At 33.4% G+C, this 21,674-nt stretch overlaps 2 protein-coding genes across 4 annotated transcripts in view; one reads left to right on the top strand and one right to left on the bottom strand.

The window, feature by feature from the left end:
• LOC116850782 (Kv channel-interacting protein 1) overlaps nucleotides 1–21,674 on the top strand; it is a 218,057-nt gene that overhangs the window by 103,077 nt on the left and 93,306 nt on the right. The window lies entirely within an intron of this gene.
• The window catches only part of LOC116850781 (dynein regulatory complex subunit 5-like), a 68,810-nt gene continuing 54,051 nt past the window's right edge, over nucleotides 6,916–21,674 (bottom strand). The window contains exons 7-10 of the mRNA XM_032829428.1: nucleotides 20,356–20,511; nucleotides 20,003–20,117; nucleotides 7,942–8,072; nucleotides 6,916–7,407 (exon numbers count right to left, since the gene is read on the bottom strand). Of these exons, the coding sequence (XP_032685319.1) occupies nucleotides 7,364–7,407; nucleotides 7,942–8,072; nucleotides 20,003–20,117; nucleotides 20,356–20,511 (446 nt within the window). The 3' untranslated portion in view covers nucleotides 6,916–7,363. The remainder of the gene's footprint in view (nucleotides 7,408–7,941; nucleotides 8,073–20,002; nucleotides 20,118–20,355; nucleotides 20,512–21,674) is intronic.

Below are 21,674 nucleotides of genomic sequence, written 5' to 3'. Positions count from 1 at the left end.
AAAAAATATATATATATATATATATATATATATATATATATATATATATATATATATATACATAATTTATAAGTATTATTAATAGACTATTATAAAATAAAACAAAAAAACATTTGTAATAAAACATACAGACAGTAATTAAAAATATTTTCTGATGTGTAACATAAATTAACGTTGCTTAACTCGATGAAATAAATTAACTGAGAAAAGTAAAAAATATTTAAAGTAAATGCGTAAAAATTAACTGAGTTTAAGTTAAAAGTTAACTTATTTAAGCTTAACTAAATTGAGTTTAAAGTTACTAACTTTTTAACTTCTAACTTAACTTTTAACTTTTTTAAAATTAACTATCCAACCCTACTGAATAGTTATCTACTTTACCCACCTAGGTGGTTAACGGTTTATTTTACAAAATATTTTGTAATCTGATGTACCAGTAAAAAAATCTCGATTTTTTAATTATGTTCCAATTTTTTAAGGTTATTCTGAAATTGGCTGATTAAGAATTAATCATCTTATCCAGAATCCAGATCCACTCTAGCAAAAATTTACTTTTTCTTGATCATACTACGCTTTACCGCGTCACGTCTTACTTCTATCAGAAAATCTAGGACATTTTTAGCTTTTAGTTTAGTTTTAGTTTAGTCTAGTAGTTAGATTAGTCTAGTTTTAATTTAGTCTAATAGCTTTTTCAGTTTATAAATATTGTAAACTTGCTATTGAGTTACATTTAAAGATAATAAAATTGAACATTTTTGTAACACGTAAAATGCAAATTTCTATACTTTTTACAACTTATTTATATTGAAAAAATCATCAAGTTCCTAGATTATCTGATAGAAGTAAATGATGAGTACATCCTCTAGGTAAAATATTACGAATTCAGAAAGAAATAATATTTGTTGAACTACTTACGGCTTAAACTACCAGCTAACATAGTTTTCAAAAGATGTGACGTAGGCAAAAATATAGCAAAAGTTGAAAAAATAGAGTGGTAATATAAATACCAAGATCAAAAAAATTTGATATAATGTTATGTTCAAAATCCTTCGGGACTTATTTTTTAAATGTATTTTCACTGAAAAAATATTAAAAGATGTTAAATACGTGCATAACATTGTGTAAGTGCGTACACGTGCGTGTGTGTGAATGAGAAGGAATGAGAAGGGAAGAAAGAAAGGAGAATGGTTACAGTTCGTTTTTTCATTCATAAATTATCTTCAAAATACACACTATTTTTCTCCATACAATAATAAATTCTGTTTTCAAATTCTTGTATGATTTATGAATGAAAAAACTAACTATAATCTTTTTTCCTTTTCTCACTCTCCCTCTCTTTCTCTTCTTTCCCCTTTCTCTCTCCCACACACTCACACACACACACACATGAATATATATACGTATACACACGTATACATATACAAGCTTATAAGACATAAACGTATTTTAACTTTTTTTAATATTTTTTTCATTGAAAAGAATTGTAAAAATAAATACTAAAGGATCTTAGACGCAAAATTATCTATTTTTACGAATCACGTAGTAAAAAATACTCTTTTCCATTACAAAAAAAGTTGATTTTGAAATGATCTTGAAAACCGCCACTTACATAGTTTTTAAAATCACACCGTTATAAATCCTCCTCAAAATCCTCCAACTTTTATATTCAAAATTTGTTACTACAACACACATTTTAGAAAATATTGAGATGGAAACTTTTCAAGTGAACACCCCGTATTAAATGGTCCCGACGATGTGCACTAAAGCAACGTTATCATTTATTTCATATCTGCTATGCGCGCATCCGATTCTACAAAAATATACGCATATCACATCGGGCGAAGATAAAATTTATTTATGCTATGGACTACATCTTCATCGCGTATATATAGGTGTGTGATTATTTTATTCAACAGCTTCGGATTCTCTCCGTGCATGCGGAAGTTTCACGGGAAATAGGATTTGATCAATTTTGCATCGCAATCGGTAGATGGAGGCACGATGTGATCAAACATAATGTAGAAGCATTGACCTAGATTCTTTCCTTGTTTATACTCCTTGCGTGTAATTCCGACGTTTTCTGTAATATTCTTACTCGTCATATCGGAGCTCACCGCGTGACATTCTTCAAAATGACAAAAGAAAAACGTCAGAATTTTCGCCGAATGGATCCGTCGAACGCTGTGTGCAGTTTTCAATTACGACTCCATGCACAAAGCAAAAAGGGAAATAAGATATCGGAGATGGATAGAGAGGGAGAGCGGCGAGGGTGGTAATCGCGAGGAAAACGGATCGGAATGTGTGACGATCGATGGCGTCTTCGCGAGTTTCGATACGTCACGTGGCTTTGCGACGACAACTGGGCCGTGCCGACTAGTTCGACGAGATCGCTCGTCCGCAAGCAAATATAAAAAAAGGAAAAAGGCTCGATAGAACGGAAGAGAAGCGACAGCGAGATGATATACGACGGACAGAGAGTTATTCTCTCTCTCTTTCCCTTTCTCTTTGTTGGACGCGAGGACTGTTAGAACGGCAGAAATCGAAAATAAAAGCCGCGAGTGAATGTGGCCAATGTAGTTAATATTGATCCAAACCAGATTCGCGCGCGCGAACTTCACTTGCACCGTTACCACTTTATCTACTATCTACTAGTACGAGCACTTTGTTACCGGAATTGATTTAAAAGTCACCGAAGGGGGCGAACTCTATTTCGATAAAAAACGGAAGCAACCGATTTGATAGTTGGATCAAATGTATCCTTCGTCTTATCGAAACAGATATTTAAATATATATATAAGATGTTTTTTTTAAGTATTATCCACAACATTTTAGAAAATGATTCTTGAGGTCATTGTGAAGCAAAAATTTATACGAACATATTCGAGGAGAAATTTAAAACAGGGATTAACTCTTAAGCGCGCGTGCAGCGGCACTCCATCAAGATTGGCCCACAAGATTGGTTTTCCTGAAAAATCACATCATGAGACGTGTCTTCTCTTATCGCGGCCTTTTATGTCCCCTATTCATTATGTCTATTAAAAAATAGCGCGTATTTTTTCCATCAAGATGTCACTCGTTAGTCAGCTCTCCGTCCAGTAAGTTACGTTTTGCGATATTCCGTACCGATACTTGATCTGGCTATTACTGAAATGATCATGAGACTCTAAATAATTCTGTTTTTAAGAATCAAAATCAAATTTAGCTAATTTGGATTTTTATTTGAATATTATCATGATGAATTTTTTGAAGTCTTTTCGAAGCTATACTGAACTCATTTCAGGAATTGGCTAACTTGCCTCTGACTGAGACTTATTATAGCATACAACTCTTACACAGAGAGAACGATTTGGTTGAATCAAATAAACATTTCTTTGGTATAGTCCAAACGAATTTTTTGATTGATTAAATAAAATGTTATTTGATGTAAAAATATTTATTTGCGGTTTAGTTTCAAAAAAATATTTTTGTTGTGTCAACCAAATAATTTGTTTAGACTATTCTAAAGAAACATTTATTTGATTCGATAAATCGTTTTCTCTGTGTATTTGGGACATTAACGTTATTATGAATTCATGATTTATTCACCAAATTCCATTCAGAATTTTCCTATGTTAGCTATATTTGAACCCTGCGAAGATATGCTTATTTTGGAATATCTCTGACCCACTTAAGGTGTACTGTAATTAATTTTTACCCATAGTCTTAGTTTTTTTCTTAATAATCCTTAAACGAAAAAAGGTTTTTTTTCGAACTCGGATAAGTAAATAGACAGGGTATTCATTTTTGACTTATAATCGCCGTTTTGTAAAAAACCAAAAGCGTAAAAACGGAGTTTAAGTAATACATTAATATCCCAAATTTGTGCGCCAATGGACGGAATTAAATTTGCAAGTTTCTATTATTTTATTAATTACTTACAAAAAAGGACTCTTGATATACTTCAATAAAGTCATTAGTTTGAGAAATACTTGTGTTTCAATATTTTAATGCGTTTGATTTTGTAAAATGCAAGATGCGCAATTTATTTTAAATTTAATGTTTTACCGCCAAATATGTATACGTTCTTTAATTGTGATAGAGCACTTAAAAAATTTATTTTCTAACTTCATTTTCTTTTAGTTTGAGGATTTTTAATATCTTGTGTCTCTCTGAAACAGACTTCTTGATACTATATGCCTATATAAACTTTTCTTTACAAAAATCAATTTCTCAAATATTAGGCAGTATTTAACGCGCGTCCTCGCAGAAAAACGTGAATAAACATCCTGCATATAAATACGTATATGTTTTAAATTTATTAATACTATACTATATTAGTACCTCACATTCGTAGTTATTATTGGAGTCTCTATAAGATAGAGTTTGGCTACTCGACTAGTTTTGAAAAAACATGGCGACCGTATATATATGAATGCAACTCGTATTTATCGCGTTACAAGATAAAAGTGTCAGTTTGGTTATAAATTGTTAATGGAAATAAGTAAAATTATTCTGTATGTTGTTTCCAAAGTAAAATAAAAAAGTTAATTGAGTTAAAAATTGCGATATTATATAAAAGATCATATTCATTATATAAATTGTCATCGTAACTTCATATTATTCTGAACAGTATCTGAAAAGGCAATTGATAACATAGTGCAATACGAAATATGAATTTTCAGATTTCAAAATGTCAATGTGTTGTGTTCCACGATGCAAAAACTATTATCAGAAAGTCTTTTCACCGTATTCACTTCCTACAGATTAATAATGTTTCAAGTTTACAATCAAAATTATGTTTTTATTTATTTATTTCACAATTTTTAATAAAAGAGACTACTAATTGTTTATAATTTTCTTATTTTACTTTTTTGACACTACCATGAATTACAGTTTTCAACCACAAATTCTCTCGAGCACTTTCCTCTCCGATCGCTCTTTTCAAATTATCCTGCTTCTCATGACAATTTCTATTGGTTCTGCCATGTTTTTCCAAACCTTGTTTCAACCAATAAGAAGGAATGTGGCCAGACTCTATCTTATAGAGATTCTAGTTATTATTAGCGTAAATAATGGTCACTTCAGATCGTTGGTTTCAACGAGATCTTGGACTTTTTATAGATTTCTAGAGAAGATATTCATTTCGCGGAACATTCACTGAAAGAGTAAAAATAAATACCACTACGTGAACAGAGCAGCAAACAAATCAATTATATTTCGCAACGCCAAATTTCTCACATAAAATTTTTCTATGTTATTTATGATCTCTACGATGTAGTTTTGGCGCGCTTGAACGAACGCGTTTGCAAGTACAATGTGAATTCTCTCTCTCTCTCTCTCTCTCTCTCTCTCTCTCTCTCTCTCTCTCTCTCCTCGCGTAACTGTTCTTTCGGCTATTTATTCGTTACGCGGGCATACACGGCCGGGCGCGATTGTTCGCGCCGTTCGTCGAGAAACGGCAATAGCATAGAAATTGTTATAGCAACTCCGCACATAATAACGACGCAGATATTATTCATGATTTTCCGGCGACCACCGATTTCGTTTGCAATGCGATCTTCGTTGCGCACGCGTGCGCGCGTGATAAAGGATGCATTATTATCACGTTAGACAAGTTCATATTACACGTGTATCGCGTCACGTAGCAACTATCGCGCATGACGTTTGTATTATCGCCACGTACACCTAAATTCCCATTCGGTTTAATCTGTACGTCGACGATCACAATTCCAATAGCTGGTGAAGTAGGAACTCGTAATATTTACTTGAATCACCCGACTTTCTGCGAAGCGCGATGGCTCGATCGATCGATCGGAATTCGACGAGTAATTGGAAAATGCCGGTGCACGGCCGATAAAACTATCGTTCCGTTAAGCAATCGATTATTCGCGAAGCGTATTTCACGACGAAAATTTCTCCCCGTGAAATTGGAGGTTTAAAATTATTTATTAACTCGTTAAGAGGACGCGCGCTAAAGTGGATGATGTATTCTAAAAATGTCAATAACATTCTCCCTAACACAATCACGCTATCCTTTTCGAATTTCTTGTATACATAAATATATACTACTTTGTTTCTCCATAAAAAATCTAATCATGCATATGCAGACGCAAAGTTTTCCAAACTTCACATTTAAGTTAGATCAAACTGGATACAAAATTCCTTTATCATTTTGTAAACAATCACGTAAAATTCTGAGTTATTAATTAAAAGATTGACGCATTATCACGCGCGATTATCTGTTAATCTTCTTTAATTAATAATTAAAAAATCCATATGGTTATTTGCAAAATAATACAGAAATTTTGTGTTTAATTTGATCTAATCTATATGTACACGAAATATAGGATATTTTGCGTTAGACATCCTTTTAGAAAATTTTTGCATAATTTTCCGTACATTTTGAAGTTTCTAAATTTGGTTATAAAAATATACCAATGCTCTTTGAAATTTTGTTGAACAGAGCAAACATTAATTCAACTATACATATATCATATGTACAAGCTGCAGAACTTTTGTATCAGGAACATATTTAAGCTAACTGGCAACTCGAGATATCAATTTTGAAATTTTTTACCGTTTTCGTCATATATTGAAAAATACTCCAATTAATTCTTGCATGTACTTTTATTGTGTAAAAGTAGTTGTAACTGCAATCAATATAAAACGTAAACTTTGCAGATCAGTATTTTGTTAATAAAATTTTCAAACATAGCATACTGTGCGTCAAATAATATACTAAAGTAAAGTTGCGTGTAGTAAAATATTAAACTTTTTTATTAAATCTTTTTTTATGATTTTATTAAATCATTCTATTTTTTAACACATAGCAAATACAAATTAGATATATATTTGTATTTTATTTTCCAAAATTCTTTAAAATAAATATCAATAAAAATAAAAGAAATTTAGATATGCTTATTTAAAAAAGAAACCGTCCTGAAGGTCACGCATACACAATTATTTTAAATTGAAGATGTTAATTATATAATCATTTATCACTCTTTCTTCCTTTCTCCTTCTTACTCAGTCTCTTTCTGAATATCTTGCAGCGTTTTTTTGTGTTATTCATTTATTAGAAACATGTCGGGGTAGCAAAATGAAACAAATAGAGCTATCCGTTATACCGCATTTATTTGTCGCAATAAATGCTGCACAGGCTTTTTCATTTATTTTCGAGAAATGGGTTTATTGATTGGTGGAATCAAGGCTGACCGTGTTACCATCGCTATAGACCATCGCTTTCGGTTTACTAGCTGAAAACTCCCGATAAGCACCGGTGGGCTCTTCTAGATGCGTCGTGGCGTCGTTGCCAAACGGCGTCTTAAATTTTCCATGATCAGGAGAACTCGTTTCTCTCCTTCTTCGTAGTAACCGGGGCCGCTTATACGCGCGGGGCTCGGGGAATTAATTTCGCCGTCTCCTCGTCTGCAATTGCACGAAATATTGAATTTAACAGCGCGCTTGGGTCGTCTCGAATATTTTGTCTGGAATATTTGCGCCACGTCGAGTTTGCGAGATGTGCGCACGTCGAATCCTACTAAAATATTCTCCTCGTTGCAGAGTTGTTAATCTCCACGAATGTATGTATTATCAATAATAATAGATCAGTCATAAATTACAATTAAATAGTGAATATTTCAATAAACTGTCATCTGTGCGCGCACATTGAAATATTGAATGTATATCCGTAAATTTATTTTGACGTAAATACCATCGTAATAAACAATATAATACAATGAAAGAAATTATTTTCGCAATTAGGACATAATTTAAAGTTTCAAATAAATTATTTAGTAACGGAAAAAAGTGAGAAGTAGTTTTAGCCAATATTTCTCTCGCCGTTTGACATAACGCTTCATATTTCATACGTAGGTAAAGTCACGATAACTTGAGCGAGAAAAATAGTGCAGTAACTTTTACGGCATCGATTTGTCCGCTAGTAGAAAAGATTCACGATACCTTTTGATTCCAAGAATGCTGGACCAACTTCCGGCTGTTGTTGCAGACTCTTGGCGTTTGGCGCAGTGTCTGCGCTGCTTTTCCGACCAGACGTTGTTTTCTCTTTCTCCTTCTTCATGTTTTGTTTATTCCTGAACAAACGTAGCGTTCAGACATTTATAACAACGGCCGTGTGGCAATAACTCCTATCGTGATGGAATAAATTGGGGAATGAAGTCGATGAAAGATAAATGCGCACCATGTACACGAAGAAGATGAGGTTTCGTGACTATAAAAATAGAAGTATAATAATTCCAGGTACATTTCCGATAACAATGTTATTGCAATTTTTCTAAAATATGAATAACGAGTCGAGATAGGAATCATGATAGATATATCTATCTATCTATAATAAACTAATCTTGACGTAAAATATACAGGATGCGGCGCCAAAATCCGGACAAAATTCAATTTGAAATTCTCGCCGTTCTATACCACTGGTAGATGTCGCGATTAGCGTTCAAATAGCTTGACGCATGTACTAAACCATCATAACCTCGAAACAGTCGCAATGTTGAAACCAAGTGCGGACTATGACCGAAGAGCCGCGATTATCGAAAGTGTTCGCGCTGGGCGCTCGGCGACAGAAATCATTCGGTTCTTCGGGTACCCGAGATCTGTATATGAGACTGTGTATGATGTCGTCGCAAAGTACAATGAGTCGGAGAAGTCCAACGAAGGTTTTGCAACATCATCCAGTAAAAGTGATGTCATGCCACCGCATTTCTTTAACAAAGGGGAAAATGTCACAAAAGAAGTTTATTTGCGTGTTCTGACAAATGTAGTGAAGCCGTGGATGAAAACTGTGTCGTCTGGAAAGCCGTATGTTTTCCAGCAGGACGGTGCGCCCGCCCACACAATTCATTCGGTGCAAAATTAGTTATCGGACAACGTCGACATGTTTTGGTCGAAAGAATTTTGGCCTCCCAACAGCCCAGATTTGAATCCTTTGGACTTCTATATATGGAGCGTAGTTGAAAGGGTCAGAAACAAGTCCAGACATCCAAACGTCGCATCATTGAGAGCCGCTATTGAAGCGGCATTCACCGATATGGACCGTGACACATTAAAGCGCATGCTTCAGACCGAGAATGGAGGCGGTCATTCAAACAAGCAGGGGATATATTGAGTAAATGTGTTCTTTATGGCCTTACAAACAATGTGGTTAAAACAATTTTGTAAACCTTTTCGTTTTTGCAATAAAAAAATATGTTTGGAAAAAATGTATAATTTGTCCGGATTTTGGCGCCGCACCCTGTAGTATCGTTAAAGCATTTACAAAAATATATCTTGTATTTTTTTTTTTTAATAAAAAATATATACAGAAAAATATATATTATATAGGGCCGATTATTCTAACTTCTTGATAACGTCTGTGAAATTGGCCCTACTTTTTCAAAATCTGGAAAAATAAATAGATTTCTGGTTGTCCCCCAAAGAATTCTAAAGTTCTCTCGATAACAAAAAGAGTTCCATCGATTAAAGCGGTCAAAACACAAAATGAAATTACAGAGTCAAAGTGTTATAACATTTTTATCTTTAACCTTAACGCAAAAATTCTTAAAGATAATCTATAGAACTCTTTGGGAGACTACCAGAATTCCCAACAAAACGTCAAAATTCCAAAAAGAATTTTTTAATAAAATTACGGGGGATCAAGTTCACGATTGTGTAACTTCAAAGAGTTATAACTTTTCAACCAACACTTTTTATGCAAAAATTCTTAAAGATAATTGATAGAACTCTCAACGAAACTCCAAGATTCCAAAGAAAATTTTCGTCTCTAAGGGACTTTGAAAAAAATTCAAACTTTTATATCCACAAATCTATCATAAGAATTTATTTTAAACATCAAATTTATTCAACATACATTCTGAATTCTAATAAAGTTTGTCTCAATCAAAAATATTAAAATAAAAATTCGGGTTGCTTACTCTTACGAAAAAAATACGAAAAAACCTTCAATTTTGGGTGTTAACACTCAAAGGAAGATATGACTTTTAGGCGATTTGGGGACCGCTAGGTGAACACAAATTTCCTATTTTTTCCTTCGTATTTTTTTCCGTAGAATTAAAAAATCGACTTTAAAATTACTCTAAGAAAAGGAAAAAATAGTTATAGACATTTAAACGTTAATTTTCCCTGAAAATCATACATTTTTCAACACTGTTATCTTAAATACCTTTGATCTTTTTAGAAGTACTAAATCTCACGTTACATAGAAAACTTATTTTCTCAAAACTTGATAATGATATAAGAATATACTCTAAGCAGCAGAGAAAAAGCAGCAATCAATTAAAAAAATATTAACTATCAAAATAGTACAAAAGTGATTTTGTAGCTTTTCAGCTATAAAATTTTTGTAGATTTTCAGCTTTTTCAGGATTATACAGGGCATTAATAAACAAAAGCATATAAGGAACCTCTTCTCGAGCATATAGTAGCTTTCGCCGCTCAAATCGTTCCGTTTAAGGCAGAGCTCGGAATTAGTTACCCATTTCGGCCGATTGACTGCTGTTTTTTCTCTGCTGCTTAGAGTATATTCTCATATCATTATCAAGTTTTGATAAAATAAATCTCCTATGTAACGTGAGATTTAGCACCTCTAAAAAGGTCAAAGGTATTTAAGATGGTAATGTTGGAAAATACATGATTTTCAGGGAAAATTAACGTTTAAATGTTTATAACTATTTTTCTCTTTACTTAGCGTAATTTTAAGGTCGATTTTTAAATTCTACGGGAAAAAATAGGAAATTTGCGTTCATCTAGCGGTCTTCAAATCGCCTAAAAGTCATATCCTCCTTTAGGTATTTATTCTTAGTTTTTGGGTGTTTACACCCAAAATTGAGGTTTTTTTCGTTTTTTTTTTTCATAAGGGTACTAGAGATGAACCAACATTTTTTTGGATAAAATTGTATAATATTTTTGTAAAAAAAATAAATTTTTCTTTTCAATATAATGATAAAATGAGCTTTTTTAAAATTTGTGATGAGTATGTTTCAAATCTATTATCAAGAGAATATTCTTTGTGAAGATAACTATTAGAGAAGACCAGGGCAAGTTGTTATATTTTTCAAAATTTTGATTAAAATTTCTCAATCAATTAACTGTTGTAATTGACTGTACAGAGATGACAGGGACAATCTTCTCCTATGTGTTTATGCAACGATCCTGTTTTGTTATATAATAATATAAAATTGTAAGAATAATCGAAATACGAACATACAACGTGGCCATTTTGCTTTGGTGCCAAGATGGCTAACAGCCTAGATCAATGAAGATCACGTATAAAATATGTATTCTGACTAGTAATTCCATAATCTCCACGAGAAGTATTCTCTTCTACCGGTTCTTAATTACGGGCCACTTTTACTTTGTTTGTCCATATATCATAATGTTTCAATCATTTTACGAATGAATATTGCTTTTGTTACCAAAAAAAAGTTTCTTATACACTGACAGAACTTTATTCTAACTAATAATATGTTATTTAAGTTTACTCACTCACAATCGAGAATATTAATAACCTTAACAACTCAGATTCATGGGACAAATGTGACGCGATTGTAAAGCGATTTGATTTACGTGAAATTTCTCTGCGCGCTCTGACCGGTCCCTGGTGGGGAAAAAGTTTGTTGTAAAGAACCGCATAGGCCAGAAGTCCAGCGGGTCCAATTATTTCCTGCTCATCTAGCTAGCTATTCAAGTTGGCAACTAACATAAACAACTCATGAGTTTGGTTTTCGTTGACGAATAGTCGAATGTTGAAAAATTGTCTCTTGTAAAATTTTTTGGTAAAAATAAACATATTTTAACAGTTTGAATGATTAAAGCTATCATTTTCATAAGATCCTTCTGCATAAATTGTTTATAAGAGATTATTTTTAAACTCATGTCAAATATAAAATGTTTTCTCCTTGTACTTACAATATTTATAAGTGCTTATATTTTATGATACATTTTATAAAAACACAAAAAATATACGAATTATTTTTTCTAATTTTAATGTGTCTTTATTATTTCTCTTATAATATACTCTTTCTATTTTTTCATACGCTCTAATTGTTTTTTTGAATGACAATTATTTCATAATTTTTTGAATGACAATTATTTCATAATTTTTTTCTTCAGCTGTAGGCTCTATATTATAAAACTTACGAAGCATTTTCTTTATAAGACAAATTTCGGAAAACTATAGATTTTTTGGATATAATATGCTAACAGACAATTTCTTCTTAAAAAACAATAAAAACAATATTAGAATATAAAAAATAAATAATAAAGAAAATATAAAATAATAAACTGATAATATATAAAAAAATAAACTATTATCTAATTAAATCTGGGCATTTAATTAGCATTTCAAGAAACTCCTGTAAATATTTTTTCAGAATTTTCTGAGCATAAATTAAAGTTGTTTAATATGAGGTGCGGATATAATAGACCATGAGACTAATTTACGTTGACAGAAAATAACAGCCAGGTTTGAGGGTTAAAAGAAATTTCAAGACGCTCAGAAACGTATTTTGTTGCATCTAAATTAATTTTTTTTATTTTTAATTATATTATTTTAATTTTAATAACACTTAAAAAAATATCTATGTTCTAAACAACATTTTACGATTTCATTGTTCCATTTACGATAAATAAACAAAATATACTCTCTTAAAGTGAATCATTAAATATGTTTCCGATTAAGGTTCTGTTATTTCTCGGACGGCCATATTGATTTGATGACGTCAGAAGCGAGAAATAACATACCGAAAGTTCCTTGCGTTTTATTGCTTTATTTTTTATTTTTCCCTGAAGAACCAAATATTTTCCTGAAACCTGTAAAAAGTACAGCAAACTCAGATATCTAGCTGATGTATCACGTAGCATCGTAAAATAATTTCTGAAATAATACTACATTTTTCGGCTGTCACGGTAGTTTGTGACAGCTGAGATTAGCATGTATAAACACATTTAATTTCTCGATTTTCACAATATATCACCAGTATCACTGAGTTTGTTGCATATTTTACGGCTGTGAGGATCACGATAATATATATACACACTTCACGGAGAAACTGTAAAATAACGCGATAAAACGGAAGTAATTTTCCGAGATGTCAAGCGAGGCTTAGCATGAGCCTGGCCTAGTGTCAGCCAATCAGCTACACTGACACGGTTATTTCATGTTCTCGACACTGCCAGGCACCACCGTCAATTCAGACTTTTTTGACGAGATAACAGAACCTTAAATCAGTAGAAAAAACATTTCACCGATAATCAGTGAATATTTACTGATTTCCAGTGAAAATGCTGCCACTTTATTGCGCTGCCTTATATCTCACTAATTTGGACCAGTGGAAGTAAAATTTTACTGCAAAAAGTATGTAGTATACAAATGTTTTAATGTTAAATCCAATTTCTTGCATTTGTGACGATAGGATTTTAATGACTTTCGTGCAATTTTTTGCAATGACGTTGTTTATATTTGCAGACAATACATTAATAATGGTAACAGCCGCTACTATTAACCTAGGGATAAACCGCTGACCAAAATCGTGTGCACCAATGCCTACTAATATTCAATTTCTGGATATTACTGCCAAATTTTTTACCTAATGCCCATTAATGCCTACTAATTCCTGTAGTAATGCCTATTGATGTCTATTAATACCTACTAAATGCCTAGTAATGCCCAAATAATGCCTGACAATGTGTCTGTTAATAATATAATAGAAAATGTAATAAATTTAATATAAAAAACATAGTTTATACATTGTTTAGTTTGTATTGTGTTGTAGTTTTATGTTGTATATATTGTCAATTAAAAAAAATTTGTATGTAATGTATTTCTGTATAAAGCATTTATTACATATTTATGTTTATAATATAATATGTATAAAATATTACAAAACAATGAACTAAAATATAGAACTAGACTCAGTGATATAAAATCAGTGCGGATTTATGATAAGAACGTAAAATTTATGTAAACTTATTTTAATATTTATTAATAACTATTAAATAGATGTCATAAACTTTTTAATTTGTAACTAAAAAAGGTTACCTCTTTAATATAAATAGAAATAGAATAAAATATATTTAAAGTTTGCACATATTATGTATAAAGGAGATACATATACTTATTTTCTTATTTTAAGGCTCCTCACCATGAAACTTTCGATTAATGGCATCAGAAACGAGAAAGTCCGTATTGAAAATCTCTACGGATTACATAAAAATAAACAGATGTAACTATAAATTCACACTCTTGCAATAGATTAAGCATATTTCTAAAATGCTCCGAAAACTATCAGTTTTCCTTGACAGTCAATAAATAGTAAAAATGACTGTGATATGAAATCTAATCATATGTGCATGTAGTTATGACTGCATACGTACAGGACTAAATACTCATATCACATTACGTTACATAATACTCATATCAAATACTCATATCATTTTACGACTGTTTATAGACTATTAAGGGAAACTGATGATTTTCAGAACATTTTGAAAGTATGCTAATCGATTGTACAAAAGTGAGATTTTATAGTTATATCTATTTACTTCAATGTAATCCGTAGGATTTTTAGCATAAATTTCCTTGCTTCTGAATCATAATCCAAGTTTCTCGAGAGGAAAACGCAATAGCCTTAATGAATAATAAAATTTATAACGTTTTGTTAATTTATACTTTTTATGTATAACCTCTAAATCAGAATGTTTAAACACAAAAGATCCGGTTCCGACTAATTCAATTTGGCCGTAGAAAATATATTTCTTTTCAATAAACGCCACATCTTCATCGCGTGGCTAAATAAAAGAATTAAGTTCAGATTTTTAAAATTTCATTTTTACTTTGATATCACAATGATCAACAACCCGGCCAATATACTAGTTGTCATCGTAAAAAACACCATAATATTTAATTTAATAATAATTCAGATACATTCTCGTTATAGACATTAGGATCGTTTTGAAGGAAACATTCTTTTTCTGATTTGTTACACATTTGATCTTTTCCAGAAAAACTAGAAATTTGAAAATATTTTTGTTTTTTCTCAGGTTGTATTTTTATACAGCTTTTCGTTATTTTGTTTTGTTACTTGTGATAAATCTTCGTAATCGATCCATACTGACTTTACCTTTACATTCATCAAGAAACCAACAATAAGAAGATTTTTTAATAATCATAACTTGTCATTTACTTTAATTGCTATGAATGGCGAGTTTTCCGATATTAATTTTTGTGATACTTGTTTTGAAAAGTCTTTTAATTCTAGACTCTCTAATTTGAAATCGTCAAGATTATCAAATAAAATTGAGTTGTTCACAAACATCCTCGACATTTGTGCTTCTAACGTTTATACAGCAATCGTTATCGATTTCACGTTCTATATCATCGAATTTATAATCTACAATTTGCAAATTATCATATTGATATTATCATTATGATATTTGATATCAACAAATTTCCAATCTGCATCACTTTTAATTTTTGTACCTAATTTTTTGGTACTTTTAATGGCATTTTTCAAAGCTTCTTAGATAATTTTTGTTATTTTTCTACAACTTCATATACAGGGTGTCTCAAAATTGTAACACATCAACTCCATAGGGACGTAGAGCTAAGCGAAATGATCAAAAAAGTCCTCTTCCATTTAGCAATAACGCGTCTAATTTGTTAGTAACAACTGCGTAAAGTTTGGCGTTTGTCACACCCATCGTGGCCTATAGACGCTTCGCGGCGAGCTGTGTGCGTCGAGGCTGAGCGATAACGCGGCTCGCGCTGACTGCCGCGATGACGTCTTGATGCTTTGACGCTGCAGGCACGCGGCGAGGCGACGATGAACGCGCCGCGTTACCGCTCTATGAAATTGTCTTTTATAGTATATTGTTAAAATTCGACGACGAAAACGAGGGAGGTTAGGAACGAGAGGAGAACGTAGTGTTCCGAAGATTTTCGAAATGGTTGTCGGATATAATCACTGCTGAACCATTCCTCCTAGTTATCTTTTTGGTACCTTTACCCTGTTCTCCTTTTTAATATGCGTGTTATAGGAATATTGCATACTTCCGATGTATTCCGATGTGAGATCGTGCAATCGTAGGATATTGGGTGCGATCTAACAACCGCTACAAACGCTGCGCAGCGTTTCTCCCTCTTGTTCTATTCCTCGGATTCGAATGAAGAAAGAGAAAGAAGTAAAAACGTTACAAAGCATTTGCAGCGCCTGTTGGACCGTATCCAATGACGAGCGTTGGCTGATCGCAGCGCCAACCGTTAGCAGCGTTGAACGATAGTAGCGTTGATTGACCGTAATGCCCCATGGAAAACATCGTGAGAGCACAATATATATAATTTACTTAACATTCACACTTTATTACGTGTTGTAAACATAATGTTTGTCACAAAACAATTGCCACTTTAAAAATAAAACGTAATAGTGCCCAATGATTTAACAATGCTTATTATAATATGCATTAATACCCCAGCAAGACCTAATAATACCCATTAATGGCCACTAATATCCAAGTAATGCCTAGCAATGCCTTGAATCTGTACACCGCAATGCTATCAGCGGTTTACCCCTAGCTATTAACTGATCCTTTCAGTGAAATTTTACCGATTGCGGTGCTATATTTACAACTGAACCATTAGTTATAGGTATAACATGTCAGTTACTTTAGAGAGTATAACCGACGCGTATGGTTAAAAACAAAGTGTATAACCAACATATCCCTTGGATTAACTAGATTGCCCTACTTGAAATAAGGAAAATAAACTGAGTAATCACTTTTTTAGTAATAGAGTGAAATTTTTCTCGAATTCGGGTATATTTTCACTCATAGAATATTTTATCCATTTTGATTTGATGAGGTAAACAATTTTCAATCGAAATTATAGGATGAATATGAGGTACTTTTATCAAAAATAAATTTATTCTAAAACATTAAAACATTTACTCGCACGAAATTAGGATCTAGTCTAGGCTTGAGTTACATTCTAACATTGATTCTTCTGAATTACAATATTTTCACTATCGTCTCGAGTAAATTTTCACTTATTTTGAATAAGATTATTCCAAGAAATTCAGAGAATAACATAAACGTGTGTGTCGTTACTATACAGAGATTGATTTGACAGCTCGGGCTTGCTTCCGACTTTGAGTTCCCGTCACGAAGTGCACCTTCACTTCTAACCATCGTAAACTGCAGATTGTTATCGAACACGTAGGGTTATGCATCTCGCGTGTGCGACCGACCCTCAGGACACTAAGACGCGCATTCACGAGCGAGGGTCCTCGATACAGTGGCTATACGCGGCATGCGGCTAATGGCGTCAATAGGTCAAAGGTACACGGAAAATACGATCGACGGGAGATCGGTGTAACAAGAGATGGAGTAAAAAAGAGAGACGAGGAGAGAAGGATGGGGGAAGAAAGAGGGAGGGAGAGAGAGGGAGGAGAGAGAGTGAGTGAATAAGTGGGTGAGTGAGTGAGTGAGAGATAGAGAGAGAGAGAACCGTGTATTTTTAAAAAGGAAAGGAGAGAAAGGAAAAACAGATAAATTGAATGGCTGAATTAGCGATTCGAAACGAGACTAATACGCACGCGAATTTAACGATTCACAAAAAAAGAGGGAAATAAAAGAATGTTTTTTCCCAATTGTAGTTTTTTGATCGGTACGATACGTAACAATCGATTGTGCTCGCAAACATTGACGACGCCACTTGGAGATAGAACCAAAAAGGGGGAGAGAAAGAAAAGGAGGCAAAATGACGGGACATTGTTCCGTAAAGAAGAAAAAAAGGTTATCTCTCGTCGACCGACTGGCACGTTGCCAGGCACGATAAGATTCATCGCCCTCATCGAGCTGCTTACAACACCCGAGAAGTTGACGACCTATTCCATTTCGACAGCGATCGTGTTGCCTTTTCGGGCATAATGACGTTTGCAAACACAGCCTGCGAACGATCCAACACCTGACGGCGATCTCGCGACTCCGCTGGCTTGAAGAGGGAATCGGAATATCGGGGGAATTAACAACGCCCGTCTCTCTCACGGTCTGTCCTCTTGCGCAGAATAGGGGTTGGGAGGCGGAACATTGGCGAACGTGCTCTCGTGCGCAAAGTCGGATTGTTAACAAGAGAGACACGGAATGGATAATAACGGACGAATAATTAATTACTGTCGCACGGGATAATCCAAGTAGACGGCGTATGGAGTTTAATCCATCGCAAACTTCGACTATTTGGAATTTATACTACGAACACGTGTACGAATCACAACTTCTCTCAGTGGTAGTAACGGGCTCCCTTTACGTGTCTTAATAAATCGTAAAGACTAGAGCGTAGATAGGTGTGTTACGATCATGCACGACAAAATCGACACGGAATTGCCAATAAAGTCAAAATGTCACGACGAAAAGGAAGAGTGTCAACAAAACCGTTTTCCCGCTTACATCCAATCTTTTGGAAATTATATTGGGCTGGTAATTTAATCCTGTAAGGCCCGGTGTACTTTTACTAATAATTATGTACATTTATTTTGGGATGCTTCTCCAAATTTTTTATATTTTATATTGATTCCATCGATATATTACTGTCGATCTATCTTAGATAGAGCTATACTCTTAGTCTCAACCATGACACAATGATTTTGTCGTTTCAGAAATCAATATGACGATTGTGTGCAAAGCAGAATCGTTGACGCTCAAAATTGTGTAAAGTTTTTATGAAGAAAATCACATTTTATTTTTAAAATTTTTTATTGATATCATCTTAAAGCACAATGTAACGTTATACAGGACGTCTGACTCATACCATACCAGAGCTAATATATAGCTAAAATAGGATGAGTAATGGAATCGGTGTTATTTTTTAAACAACCACGTAATATTTCGAGTTTTTAAATAAAATAAATGGGCTAATCACAGCACGCGACGCGGCAGGCGGGATATACTTTGCAGGCGGTTTGTCGCGGCCGGCAAAGAAAATGGGCGATTGCTCGCGCGCAATGTCAGATCTAAGACGTAGTCCCCATCTCTGGGCCTATGAGATAGACCCGTGAGCAATGACACCGATTCCATTACTCACTCTATTTTAGCTATATATTAGCTCTGGTATGGTATGAGTCAGACACCCTGTATAATGTTACATTGTGCTTTAAGATGATGTCGATAAAAAATTTTAAAAATAAAATGTGCTTTTCTTTATAAAAAACTTTACACAATTTTTAGCGTCAACAATTAGCCTATCTATTTTATTTAATAACTCGAAATTTTACATGGTTGATTAAAAAAGATTCCATTATATACCCTGATTTATTCTAGCTGTATATTAGCTTTGGTATGACGCGAGTTAGACACTCTGTATATTAAAGTACAATGTTACATAAAATATGAAAGTTCATACTGAACAATATAAAAAAGATTAAAATGTTTTTCAAAAGAGAATTTTTTTTCTATGATGGGTATAAAAATTTGCATTTTATGTATTATAAATATGTTTGTTTCATTTCTTTTTCTTAAAAATATATGTTTACCATACTTACAAACTGAAAGAACTATGAAATTCCTAAATTTTCTGATAGTTATAATACATACATTCTCCCACGACAAAGCGCTCACAATCAAGAAAAGATAATTTTATCTAAAGTATTCTGCGCTTAAACTCTATATCATATACCAACATAATTTCCAAAACAGGCATTTTAATATAGGCAGACAAACGGCCACGTTGACACATTTGTTTTATAAATCGGCGGTAATATGAATTTATGTTAGAGCAGTATAGCTTATGACATTTATGATTTTTTTTATCTTTCGACCTCTTTCTCTCTCTCTCTTTTGAGTTTAAATTTATTATATTATCTCGCACCCGTCGCATATACGTGCATGGAAACGGAAATCGCGACCGAAATAAAGGTAGGCAGTCCAAACTCGAGAATCGAGTGATGCTCGAGAATTCAATGAGTTCTATCGAGTGGAACGTTATTTTACCCGATGATCAACGCCCGAGTCTCACCTGTACGCGTTCTCATTGATCGAGTACTCCGATTCTTTCGAGAAATTGCACATTCGCCCATCCAAGTGGATAATATACGGGCAGGACTTTATGGCTGCCTCGAATGACTCTCCAACTGGAACAATTTTATTGTCGTTTTTATAACGGAGTAGAAAGCTTTATGAAGAACATGTCAATTCGTTATTAGGGTCGTTATATATTTAAGGTCAAGCGGGGCAAGAGTGCACTAAGTGTAAACGGCGCGACAGTTAATTAATAATAAAAATTAATGAGGAAGGAAGGACTTCCTTCTTATAAGGAAGTGTACTTTTCTATCGTATCCTCGACAAAGTATCAAGTTTCTGTTACTGTACCGTTCGATCCAAAATCGTTGTTGGACACATCGAGATGTAAGGCCTCAAGTTTCACATAATTGGAACAGAGCACCTCGGTAAGCGCTGCGCCGGCAGTTGAACTCAATCCACAACCGCTGATATTCAGTGTTTCTAAACTTTCGCTTCTTATTAGCACTGTAAGTTAAGAAAATCTCGAAATAAATATCACTCTCTGCGAATAAACGTTACTTGTGTGTAAGGCATTTATTCTAAACAATAAATGGTAAATATACCGAACAGGGGACCCAGCTCTTATGACCTTGACCTTGTTATGAAGGATATGTCCCTAAGTAACATTCAAAAAGTTTTAAGCATTGCTTATTGTTTGTTAAAAAGTTATTAACAAAAGAATTTTTATAAATAAAACAATTTTGATAAGCAGCATACATTAAAATATGATAAACAATATATGTATATGCGCGGAGGGGGGCAAAGCCCCTCCCCAAAAAACTAACTCTAACCTAACTCATCAATAAAAAAATTTTTATAAAAGGAACGTAATTTTTGCACTCAGTATATATGAAAATAACGAAATACTTATGCATCTCCAATAGTTTCCGAAATATTAATAAAAAAGGCGCCTGTCCCTAGTCGTGTAATTGGGGGCTATGCCCCCTTAAGCTCAAAATTATAAACAAAAGAAGTTTCGTAAATATGGTGCAGTTTCTTCACGCTATACAAATTGAAATGTATCTTAGAAATTTTATAAAAAAAGATGTAATTTTTAAAGGTGAGAACTTCTTACAAAAGACTGCGCCCCCACCCCCCATCGCGGTGCGGGGGGTCTGGGGGGCGTAGCTCTCCCAGTTACACGACTAGGGACAGGCACCTTTTTTATTAATATTTCGGAAACTATAGGAGTTGCGCAAGTGGCTACGGAGCATACACATATATACTATGTGCAAAAAATATCGCAAGCAGTATTGCTCTCCCCGCATTTGTATTGTTATATTGTTTTTTATTGACAAGTTATGTGTAAAAATGTAAACAATATTTTGTTTACAATATTTCAATAAATAGATTAGGTTAGGATTATTTTTTGGAAAGGAGGTATGGGGGGAGAGACAGAGTCCCTCCTCCGCGCATATACTTGTGCGTATATATATGTGCACATTAATTTATACAGCGTCGCAAAACTATGTGGCATTAATGAAATTTTTTCGTTAATAACTTTTGAGTAAACAACGAACGACAGCTAAAACCTTTTGAAGGTTACTCTCTCTCTCTCTCTCTCTCTCTCTCTCTCTCTCTCTCTCTATATATATATATATATATATATATATATATATATATATATA

Source organism: Odontomachus brunneus, unplaced genomic scaffold (genome assembly GCF_010583005.1).
Source record: "Odontomachus brunneus isolate Ranch 3 - 2012 unplaced genomic scaffold, Obru_v1 Obru_scaffold_155, whole genome shotgun sequence".
Classification (NCBI taxonomy): domain Eukaryota; kingdom Metazoa; phylum Arthropoda; class Insecta; order Hymenoptera; family Formicidae; genus Odontomachus; species Odontomachus brunneus.
This window is presented reverse-complemented; position numbering and strand designations above follow the sequence as displayed.